The sequence below is a fragment of the Mytilus edulis genome, chromosome 5, assembly GCF_963676685.1.
Source record: "Mytilus edulis chromosome 5, xbMytEdul2.2, whole genome shotgun sequence".
NCBI classification, from domain to species: Eukaryota; Metazoa; Mollusca; class Bivalvia; order Mytilida; family Mytilidae; genus Mytilus; species Mytilus edulis.
This window is the reverse complement of record NC_092348.1, coordinates 58767885-58780986: the sequence shown is the minus strand read 5'-3', so window position 1 is coordinate 58780986 and position 13102 is coordinate 58767885. Positions and strand designations below refer to the sequence as shown.

At 31.8% G+C, this 13102-nt stretch overlaps 1 protein-coding gene across 1 annotated transcript; it reads right to left on the bottom strand.

Moving 5' to 3' along the window:
- Window positions 1-2287: 2287 nt before the first annotated feature.
- LOC139525161 (uncharacterized) lies at window positions 2288-7754 on the bottom strand. Its single transcript, XM_071320349.1, has 5 exons — window positions 7607-7754; window positions 6227-6303; window positions 3835-4018; window positions 3286-3359; window positions 2288-2418 (listed from the first exon to the last, which is right to left on the bottom strand). Exons 2-5 carry the CDS (start codon window positions 6288-6290, stop codon window positions 2288-2290), a joined length of 453 nt encoding a protein of 150 aa, XP_071176450.1. The 5' UTR covers window positions 6291-6303; window positions 7607-7754.
- Between the last annotated feature and the right edge of the window lie 5348 nt (window positions 7755-13102).

Genomic DNA, 13102 nt, shown 5'->3' with positions numbered 1-13102 from the left:
CCAAAAGACAACCAGACGAATAATGACCAAGAAACCAATACACAGATTTTACTCCGAGTTCGGTATTTTTGCCTCTTTTTTAACTTCTCATAATTAAATGCAGACAACAACAACACAAGTTGGGGCTGAACATAAGGACTAATAAAGCGGCCAAATATACAAATGATATTTCAAACTAAAAATTAGAGAACAGACTAGCAATGACTGGCAAAAACGACTCAAGACAAACCATTCACCAACACAACATAGAACACTAAAGATTGATCAACACGAACGCACTGATTATGTTAAGGTTCTAGAAACTACTACCGTCTGGTTTGAAAAGAGGGGAAAAAGTACAAAAAACTATGCTATAATATCTTTATTTCTTAGATAGTTAATAAGCTCCACTTGTCCTATATCCATAGTTATCAAGTTGCATATGTTTGCCATATCGCTGTTGTCTGTTATACCTATAACGTCTGTTTGACCTTTGTACTTTGCAGTTTCGCCCATTATCATATGGCTCAGAATCTGGACATTTAACTTGTTTTTCGTTGGTTATTGGACATATTGACGGCAAGTTGCAACCTATTGGTCGAGTTCGGTCAAGGTTCGACTGCTGATCTAAAACATGAAAAATAAAAATCGTTGACGGGACATGAAACATATTAATTTTATCGCCAAAATTCTACTATGAGGGAGCTACAATTTGAATTTTATGTGGGGGATAGGATGCAATTTGAAAGAACGCAGGACAGGACTTTTGAGTAAAAAAATTGGCAGGATGACAATTTATGTAAACAAAATGTAGGATAACAATTTATGTAAAAAGAAAAGTCAGTATAAACTATAAAAAAAAAAGCAGGACCGAATAGAGTGTTAAAAAGCAGGCAGAAATTATAACTAACAGACATGCAGGACAATTCATTTTATCCTAGCACCTTACTCCCTAAATGAAATAGTAGCTCCCTAACATAGACAAAAAAAGACGAAGTAATCAACAGAAAATTTATAAACTAGTAAACCATTCCTCACAGTCAGTATCTTTTGCTTTGAATTTTGTTTGCTCTATGGTCCGGTTGTTGTCTTTTTTACACATTTCCCATTTCCATTCTCAATTTTATATAAAACAAATACCAGACTTGATTTTGTGCAAAAGGAACATTAGACACTATATACCTGTTGGAAAAAAACCTTTGTATTCAACATTTCTAAAAAAAAAAATGTAATTTCTCCTATTATGTGGCATCGGCCCAGTAGTTGGAAAACATACAAAAGACTTATAACTATGTAATACTAATTTTAACGAAACTTTTTGTATTTAAACAAAAAAAGTAGCATTTCTTAATTTACTACAACCTTTATCGCTTTGAATAGTATATGCATCATCATTTCAAAAAGTAAAAGTAAACTAAGCAAATGCAAATCATAAACAGCAATAGCCAGAAATGATGTATTAAGCTAATATGAATAAAGGATACTCACTTTGAGCTGTTATGATAAATAACAAAGACGATTATTCGAAACATTTGTCACATATATACATTCATACAAAGTTTTCAGAGCATAAAATATAAATTAATTACCTGTTAGAATTGATGCAGACGTGTATCAATACAAGTACATTATTTTTGCGATGACCAAAGCCTTGCACTTTATTTTCTTCACAATACATGTAGTCAGTGTATTAGCACGGTCATATTCAAATGATGCAACGCCACCAACCAAACATATCATTTTCTTAATACTTGTATGCTAGCTTTGCTAGATAATTCTATTGATTTGAAATGTAATATGAGGTTCGTTTTGATTAGAAACTTTAAGTTATAGTGTATAGACTATAAATACATAAAAGAGGGACGAAAGATACCAAAGGGACAGCCAAACTCATAAATCTAAAACAAACTGACAACGCCATGGCTAAAAATGAAAAAGACAAACAGACAAACAATAGTACACATGACACAACATAGAAAACTAAAGAATAAACAACACGAACCCCACCACAAACTAGGGGTGATCTCAGGTGCTCCGGAAGGGTAAGCAGATCCTGCTCCTCATGTGGCACCCGTCGTGTTGCTTATGTGATAAGCTTATGTCATAAACTGATTCAAACGAAGATTAAATTACATGAGCTTGGCTGTTTTATTATGGCAGTTATTAGATGTGGCGCTCGCAATGTTTAATTTGTTTTACCTACATATTTTAAGACTTGTGTTGAAAACAGACTAAAAAAAGCTGTGTTTTAGAACCATTGTAGCCTTTGACAAATTTGAAAACTTTTATAATATCTCAGCAATAATTATTAATAAATAAGTTTTAGAGCCAAAAATAAATAGTTATTATGATACCGTAATTTCTTACCTGAAGAATAAAATGGCCCTTCAAATTTTGAACCATCACAAAGCTCACAAAAAGACTTCAGAGTGTCGCTTTCTGCAAAATCAAGATTCATTCTAATTAATTAACAGATGTTTTCTAAGAGTTTCATCATTTAAGATGGTGATATCAATATTGTTTTGAAATGATACGACTTGTATTCTTTTCGTCTGATTAAGGCAGGGGGGATGGTAGTTTCGTAAGATAAAGTCATAATTGTTCGATCAATTTAATTGAGATCCAGGATTGGCATGTCAGTAACCACAAGTAGTCACTTAATCATTGTCCTTTTGTTTAGTGCCCTTTGTTAGTCTTATGTTGATTTTAAAAATGATGGTTCAATTGTTAGTTTTGGAGTTTGAAGCGTCCATCTCGCTGATTTATACTCAACTGAGTTTACGTTATTACATCATTTGGTAGGAACTAAATATGTTCTTTTTTCCAGTATGTTTTTATCGTTCTCAATTTTCTGGTGTTAAAAGTCTAACTGAATTATTGTTTAAAGACATCCGCTCAACCAGTAATACGAGCCGTCTAAGAATTGCAGTGAGATTTCTTTCTGAAAGCCACACTGTGACTTTGGGATAAAGATAAAGTCCAATAATGAAAGCGCTGTTACTGTGGCTTTGTTTAGCATGTATTGATGTTGTATCATTGATGTATACACAATATACATTTTTCTAAAGTTTCATTATGGGATTAGTGGCTAGCTAATGCAGAATATTCTCGCTGTTTTGAAGACCCATTGGATGCATTGAGTTGGTTTTTCTTGTACTTTGGTCAGGCTCTTGTCTCTTTGACACATTCAGCTTTTTCATTCTTTATTCTTAGTATAATCCCCCAAAAGAGATTCGATTTAAAAAAAAATTTCGGTATGACAAATATCTGGTGACAGGAGCACACTATGACAAAATAAGCCTTTACCTTCGCTGAAGTAGAAGTACCACTCAGTATCCGATATTGTCATAGATTTGAAGCACGAGAACTTTCCATACTCTCTATCGGAAATAGAATTGTAATAAGTGTTATTTTGCAGTATATTCTTTATCTTCAAATATTTCATAGAACAGATTTTAAAACACAAGGGCATAATGCCTTATACATTTGATAAAATGAAGTATCTATAAAATTCAATTTCTTAAACGTATGTACCAAGTAAGAAGCCTGTTATTGATTGGTGTTCGAAGGTCGCTGTCTATAATAATTGATTTTCGATTACTTTATTGTACATAAAACCACCCGTTATTTTTTTTATTTTTTTTTGCTTTAAATAGCTTATAATAACTCACATAAAATCATACCTTTATTAATATCTTTTTTTATATATATTTTGAGATTATTTTGAATACAAATGCGTACCTATCATCTGACCAGGGTTTACAGATATCGATGTTTTTTCTACCTTCTACAGTGATCTGTATTTCAAATATCAGAATGGCATTTCCCTTTCTTTTCTGTTTGATTCAAACTTACCTTTCTAGAAAGAAAGGTCCATGTTTCATAATACATTCAGTAGGTGATGTCTGATCTCCTATTGGTCTAGATAAGTTTGTGTAAAAACCTATGGTAGGGGTATTGATAAACCATACACTATCCTTTTCATCCAATAGTGGTTTATTCCTCCATACACACGGATATCTGCATCGTGGTATCTTATCTATGAATGAAAATAACGCCTGATATGTCTATGATATTTGCACAATTCCCTCGAATTTGCTTGCTTATATCTTCCACTATGACAGGACATCAATTTGATGTCATAATACAGCAATGTAACGAAGATATGTGGAGTATATAGGTAAGTCTGTTGTTAGGTTTGGCTTGTGTTGGTAGATAGGGAGTAAACTGGAAGGTAGAAAGAATTAAAAGGCGATATGTCTTCAAGAAGGTTGATATTACATAGGTTGATTTTTGCGCCTGACAGTTTTCAACATGAAATAAAAATGAAGGGAATATCAACCTATAATGAAAACAAAAACATAACGCAATATATTTTGTGCGCCAGAAACGCTTTTCTTGTTTTACCTTTTTTAACAACACTCAAAAATCAATGAGTAATCCATTTTTTTTATATATCATACCGGAAATTTGTAGATTGTATATTGCTAATAATTCCTGGCTTAACAGTATCTACATATCTCATTTATTTTTGTTTATTAATACTCCTTAATGAATATATATGACCTTTACGAGCAAACGTATGTGTATTTTTTTCTATGACTAAAATCTGGCTGTTAAGAACAATCTCAAACTACTTTTGGTGAAAAATAATCGTTTGTTAAGTATGTAACGTCAAAGTATCTAATGTGCACATATTCAACAAAAATAGCTGCCAAAAGTTTTTTTGCGACGAAAACGTTTGTATATTAATGATTTGACATTAAACATGTCTTTTACCATAATGTTTTACTATAGGTATATTTTTATAGACTATCGTTGCGATGACCAACGATACTCTGTTTATCGCTATTTTACTTTTGACGACGTTGTCAATTTCGTCAATTTCATTTGCCACGCCACGTGCTCTCTTAATTTCTAGCAATAATTTTCAAAATATCCGACTCCAATGAAAAAAGAAATTATCAGTCAACTAGATCACAGGAAAATTTCGTAAAATAGCGATAAATTTAAATATACAAAAGAAACGGTCACAGTATATATTTCAACAGATGAAGCACACTGGAAAAGGTTAACTCTATCGAAACATCGCCATGCAACGTTCACAAAAAGTCATCTTAAAAAAATGTGCAAATAAAATATGTTACAAGCATCTATCTCTTTAAGAATAAATACTTAGCATGGATTAATGTCTAATTGTCCTTTATCTTTGACTAAATAAATAGAACATCTGTTATTCGATTTATAGGGATGTAAATTTCAGCATGGATACAATTTGCTTACTCCTCATTACAGAATAGATCATGATTCATTTGGAGGTCGATTAAACCCATTTTTCTATGATTCAATATGGTTCAAAATTAAATTGGTAACTAATAATCAACTATATAGTAAATAAGAATACGTCTAAAAAATAACCACAGAATGTTTACTTTTGTCCGAACCGTAAAAAAAAACGTAGTTGAAAACAATGTCAAAATAGGTGCATTTTGGGTATCCTAAAGAAAATACATTTCGTATTGTCCGACAACGCTGCATCTTTTCTTTTATCAATAAATTTTATGTATATGTATGGTATGATTGAGTTAAGTCTGCCAATTGATATTTTATCGTATGTTTTTCTATGTTGTGATGTTATGCTATTGTTTCGGAAAAAGGGAGAAGGTTTGGATCCATTAAAACGTTTAATCCCGCTGCAAATGTTTGCACCTGTCCTAAGTCAGGAATCTGATGTACAGTAGTTGTCGTTTGTTTATGTAATATATACGTGTTTCTCGTTTCTCGTTTTGTTTATATAGATTAGACCGTTGGTTTTCCCGTTTGAATGGTTTTATACTAGTAATTTTGGGGCCCTTTATAGCTTGTTGTTTGGTGTGAGCCAAGGCTCCGTGTTGAAGGCCGTACTTTAACCTATAATGGTTTACTTTTTTAAATTGTTATTTGGATGGAGAGTTGTCTCATTGGCACTCACACCACATCTTCCTTTATCTATGTATATAGTGCAAATGGTTATATTGGATTACAATTGATCGAAGGTTCTTTATAACTGGTCGATCAATTTAAGTATATTAAGATAATGTTTAAATCATTATTTTAAGGCTTGAAGTTTGTACCGAAATGTGACAGATAGTTTCTTACATACACTTACTTTGGTTTCTTGTTGACAGCTGTCTTAGTGTCAATCATACCTAATCTCACACATTATCATAAAACAATAAGTAGTGAACATTTGGACAAAGGAACCTACCTGCATAACGGGTAAGAACAACACCAGCCGTGACCAACAAAATCAAAGGAAGTTGGAAACCCATTGCAACTGTTTAGCTGAAAAAATGCATAATGAAATTTTGTCATGATGTAAAAATGATTCCGATGACCAACTTAAAAGTGGCTGAGACCTTTACCTAAGTGTATATTCCGCTTATTTTCATTTCCACAATTCTTACCGATCAATCCTCTTAGAGCATACTATTGTATAAAACACAAGTTTACTACGAAACATTAAACGATACAAATTTTACTTCAGCCAATACAAAACCTATTAGAAACGTAGGAAAGCTAATATCAATCGAAATGGACTAAAATCAATACAATACTTAGAAATTAAGTAAGAGAACAGAAGAAAGATACATTCCGCAAATTCAAATGATTTCTTAATATAAAAAATAGGAAAATGGGGTGTGATTTTCAACCAAATGGATGTAAACAATTACAATTCAAAGCAACCACACGGTCTTCAGGCTTTATATACTAAGGCTTTTCTACCTCAGGCATAGATTACCTTAGCTGTATTTGGCTAAACTTTTAGGAATTTTGGTCGTCAATGCTCATCAACTTCGTACTTTATTTGGCTTTTCTAACTTTTTTGTATTCGAGCGTCACTGATGAGTCTTTTGTAGACGAAACGCACGTCTGGCGTATATACTAAATTTAGTCCTGGTATCTATGATAAGTTTATTTTCAAATTAAGAAAAATCCGTAACGTACGTGTGGCTGTAAAATGCTCCTGATTAAGGACAAGTACATAAAGACTGCAGTTTTACAATGGAAATTTCAATAGACAAATGTTGGTATGTTTATCGCCATACTCAGCATTGGGCATGTTATACCCTTTGGAGACAAACAAACTACAAACAGTGGTATCAACCCGATGACAAACAATAATCAAATGAAACTGCACAAAATACTGTAAACCAACTAATTTTCGCGACTTTCGCTAGTCGAAAAATTACGCGAATATAAATCGTCGCGAATTTGTTAAACTTGGATCTTTCCCTTTTGAACTTCATCAAGTAAATTTAATAATAGCGAAATGAAATCGCTGCGGAATTGGTATGAAAGGACTTAACGCGAAATAAAGTATCCGCGAAAATAAGTTGGTTTACAGTAAATGCCTCTTTACATTTTGAAGATGTATTTCTAATGTTTCACAAAGCAGTACATTTGTAGTAACAAAGTAGATATATATTGGTTTTTCTTCAAATTTGTCACCAATATCAAGGGCAGAAATTGATTCAAAATATGAATGAACAATTGACTGAATGGGCTCCAAACTTTCTCAAAATTGTTATAAAAGATGATAAAAAATAACTCTCAAGCGAGAACATCTAAATTATTTTTGTGTTACCTTAAAACTACAAACAAGTCTGTTTTCGTCGCTCTCGAAAGGAAGTTCCTCCTAGAAAACAGATGTATAAATAATATAAAAAGAAATTTTCTTTTTATGCGTTTCTTAGTAGCAGCCGTACAGCAGCCGTACTTTAATTCAGCCTACACGGAAGTTGTACCGTCTTAGAATAAATTAAAGTACACTTGCACTTGGTAAACAGTTAATCGTTTAAACATGCATATGATGTAGGAAAAACATATGTCCTTGATTTTTTTTTACTAAAATCACGTTGTATCAAATTTAACAAGCATATGATAGAAAAAAAAAGAAAAAAAATAACGAGCTTGAGGAAAATTCAAACCAGGAGTCCGTAATAAAAAATAATTAAAAGCTCAGGCACATCATTGAATGGATAACAATTGTGACAGGAATTTTCTGATATAGCACGCGAACTGTCTCACTTGTATTACAGTTGCATAAAAATTCCGTTAGATTGACAACGATGTGTGAACACAACACACAGGCATTATAGATAAAAATTTAAAAATAATGAGGTACAACATTCAACATTGAGTTTTAATCTTAATAATCACTTTAATAACAAACAATTGAGTAACAAAGAAAAATTAAAAAAGGAATGCAAACAACCATTTTACCAAAAAATAAGGACAAGGATACAAAAAATGACCGTAACACAATAACACAATGACGGAATGTATAAGTACAAAGCCACGTCATATGTAACGAAGAAACACAACAAGCTTTAAGGTACAAAAATGTATATAGAAAAAGCATATATTAAGCAAAAATGAAAGACAAAATTACAAAATTAGAGCTATGTAAAATGGATTTCACTAAAAACAGAAGTGAACATAAAGAATATCAACATACACAGAGTTTTGACTGATTAGGAAAGTGACATTAGAATCATACCGTACTTTTATGAATTAGTTGTATATCAATGTCTATATTCATGTAGATTGTTTAGCCTTTTTAATACTACTCCTGCTACGTTACTTTAATTAGATAACAGACTTAATTTACACCGTAAGTTTTCTCGCTTGAATGGTTTTACATTGTCATTTCGGGGCCTTTTATAGCTGACTATGCGGTATTGGCTTTGCTTATTGTTGAAGGCCGAACGGTGACCTATAGTTGTTAATTTCTGTGTCATTTTTGTCTTTTTTTGGAGAGTTGTCTCATTCGCAATCATACCACATCTTCTTTATTATATTAAAACAATACAGACTAATACAGTGACCAACACTTTTTAGTGTTATAATTTACTATATATATACGAAAAAATCCTAAACAACGTCTTTTTGTTTTGTTTTATGAATAATGAGAAGGAGTACACAATGGTGCTGGAAATATGATTACACCTACCGAATTCAGTCTTCAGAATTTTAGACAAGCAAAAAGTCTGCGTAAGGAAAATTTATACCTTATGAAATAGAAAAATATGCATTTAATCTAGCTATAAAACCGTGTTAAATAAGCCATTTTCTTCGAAAAATGTCTGTGCTAAATCAAGAATGTGACAGCTGTTTTCCACTCGTACCAATTAAGGAATGACTGTAATATTTTTTTCTGTCTATGAAGAAATAACATAAAAAATTTAGTGCACACTGAATAACGCGCGTAGCGGGTTATTTAACAGTGTGCACCAGTTTTTTTATGTTATTTCGAAAAGGAGAAAAAATATTACAGTCATCTCTTATAATTTAATTCTAAATTCCATTTTAAACCGGAGAAAACCATGAAAAAACAATGATAACGTCACGGAAACATGACTAAATTATGTCTATGGGCTCATACCAAAATAACTTCAGGTAATCAGAAGACGCGTTACAACCAAAATTAAATTATTAGTTGATTTTGTTTGGTTTTGTCAGTTTTTATTGACTTTCCCTTTTTAAATTTAGAAAAATACTATAAGCAACACTACGGGTGCCACATGCAGAGCTGGATCTGCTCACTCTTCTGGAAACCGGAGTTTACCCCCAGATTTTGGTGGGGTTCGTGTTGATTAGTATTTAGTTTTGTATGCTGTGTTTTGTGTACTATAATTTGTGTGTTTTGTCTTTTCTCTTTTAGCCATGGCGTTGGCAGTTTATTTTCGATCTATGACAATGACCCTATGGTATTTTTCGCGCCTATTTTGTTTTTACTTTGGCAATCGTTCTTTGTGTTTTTTTAATTTTACTGCACCAAATGTGAATTTCGACGACAGGTAGTTCTTTGGTGATGGTTATAAGGCCAAGGTACTTGCAAATCCTAAATCATAAACAGACGTTGAAGTTGTGTTAAAACCATCATGTGACCATACAACGACTAAAAGTGAAATCAAATTAGAATATTGGATATCCGATAAGTATATATAAAACGTAGGAGTATTTTACATGTTTTTATTTAAATAATTTTAATCGCTTAATGTCAATAGTACGTTACATGTTTTTTTGGAACTTGTCAAACAACCTGATGCTATTCTAAAAATAGAATAATTGAATATGAAAATCATAAAAGTACACGTTATTCCGAAAGTTCGAAGAACTTGCTATACTTTCATAACTAGTCAATATATTGTTTTATCATACCGAAGAAATCTAAATATATATCCTTAAAAATAAACATAAACATGACGTATGAGAAGGAATGTTTTTATTTCTTTTTTACGTGTAAAAATCTAATTAATCAAAATCAAGGAACCTTGTGATAAAATATCCGAGCATATAATTGTCTCGAGTAGTGGTTTTAACGATATGTGGATTCTTAAAAATTATATAAAAATCTTCTGGACAATTTTAAATCTCGGTCTATTTCTGAAATTAATTCTAACACAACTTTTGATTTGTTAACCCTGTATACCATTCTCCATGTGAAATTATAAATGTTTTGAATACACATTGAACGACAAAATTTTTTCCTAGTTGACGTTTACATTTTTATGACGTCAGACACACGAAGCAATGAACGCGTTTTTTTTTAATTTGATAGATGCTTTTGTGTGTTTTTTGTAATTGATTGTTTGTTTTGAGATGGTAACACAGTGATGACTACTGTATCCATATTTTGACTATTTTATATATTATGTCTGTGTACTCATCGTTGTAAATATAACGGAATTGTATACGACTGTCATAGCGCTATATAACCAGGTTCAACCCACCACTTTCTACATTTGAAAATGCCTGTACCAAGTCAGGAAAATGACAGTTGTTGTCCATTCATTTGATGTGTTTTGTCATTTGATTTTGCCATTTGATTCGGGACTTTCCGATTGAATTTTCCTCGGAGTTCAGTATATTTGTGATTTCACTTCTTATGTATGGTGTTTTGCAACAGTAAATATATTAACTTACACCAAGTATTGACAGATGACGTAGTAGATTACAAACCTGTTATATATATTGACATTTGCTATGTTCTAATTTTATACAAAATTAAAATTTGATACTGAAGGCAGGCTGATATTTGCGCTGATTTAATCAGTATCTCAAATGAAATGCCATTATTCTTATATTGGTAAATTTTATAAACCAGTTTGTTGTTTGAGAATATGAAATAAAATTTAGAATTAAGTACGATATATTTTCTCATCGAAAAGATTGTGATAGTACTTTGGTTGTATAGATGAAGTTGTGTGCATTATATTAGTAATTTTAAGTGTGACGTTGCTGCACTGTTACGGGTTGTCATTGCCTATTATTTCGAGCCCCAGATCTTTTCCATGATACAGAAAAGGCAAGTTAAGATATTCCTCGTGATATAGTTAGCATAAACAAATACCTATTATACCATTATAATGTCAATAGTACTTTACAGTTTTTTGTGCACTTGTCACACAAGCTTGTACTATTCTAAAAAAAGGAAACATGAATATGTAAATCCTATACATGCACACTTGTCCTAAAGGACAACAAACTTGATATACGTTCATAACTAATCAATATCTGTTTATTATACCGAAGTTTGACAGAAATCCATATATTTATACCCTTTTTGAAATTAAATAATGCATAAACATGATGTATGATAAGGCATGTTTTTGTTTCTTTATTATTTGTAAATATCTAATTCACAGTAATCAAAATCAAAGAACCTTGTGATAAAATTTCCGAGCACATAATTTATGTATAATGTGGTATTTGTAAATATATTAACGTACATCAAGTATTGACAGATGACGAAGTATTTTTAAAAAACAAGTTATTTACATGTTAAAATTTTCATGAAGATTGCTCAGCAAATTATTTCTTTTGATTTATAAATTACTCAGAAACTGATGTGTGATTTTTGTTAATATATAATCTACATACTCAGGTGTACCTTGTATAAGAAAAGATATTTAATGCGACTGTCATACGCAATTATTCTTATATTGGCAATTTTTACTTCATAAGGCTTGTTGTTTGGGAAATAAAATTAAATTTTGTGTACGAGAGGCATGCACTTAGGAGAGTTATGATTATACCACCGTATTGTTGAACCTACAGTTTAGATGATGTAAACTTATATTACTGTTACATGTACTTTGGATAATTTTGAATAATACAGTGTTGAACTTTTAATCGACTGTGTGTGTATGTTAACTTGCAAGACTTCGTTCAGACTATACCATGATTCATCTATTTATTTATGTGATCAAGCTACCAGTAGATTTGCAGGGTAACCCTGTTAAATAGTTTGCTTTGCATTTGTTGTATGTGAACGAGTTAAACTTATACCACAATATCATATTCAAATCTACATTGATTTTGTGAAAACCCCAGTTTTTAATGTGTTCTTTCAATTTACAACACGACGGGTGCGACTAGTGGAGTAAGATTGGACTCATAATAAATTAAAAAAAAAGATATGATATGAGTACAAATGAGACAACTCTCCATCAAAGTCATAATGTAAAAATGCAATGTTTGGTCTTTTGAAGACCTTGCCCTGCGGAAATTTTGCCATTTACATTTTCGTTTCTCTTTATCTATTATAGGTTTCAAAATAATAGCGAATAATGCAAATGATTCGTAAGAATCTTCATCTGGTACAATTACTCCAAAGGAACGTTTCAAATGTGACGTCACTTTGTGCGTTTATCGATTTGGCTAACGCAGCTGTGAATTTTTATGTGCTGGATTATGTTGTTTTATCTATCCGTTTTTATTCTGTAGTTAATCACCAGTTTTATCATTTAAAAAATGTATATCTATTATATAGTCATTTTTAAAAATAATACTGTTTGCAAAAGTATGAATTATTCTGAATAATAAGGATCCCAGGCAGAAAACCCTAGCCGTATTGGGCACAACTTTCTGTAACTTTTGGTCCTCAATGCTCTTCGACATTGTACTTGTTTTGGCTCTCGAACTTTTTTCATCAGAGCGTCACTTGTTAGTCTTGTGTGGACGAAACGCGCGTCTAGCGTATTACATTCTAAACCTGATACCTTTTGTTAGCTATTATTCATGTGTTTCTCTGACCTATATGTTCTCCCATTATTAGCTCACCTGGCCCGAAGGG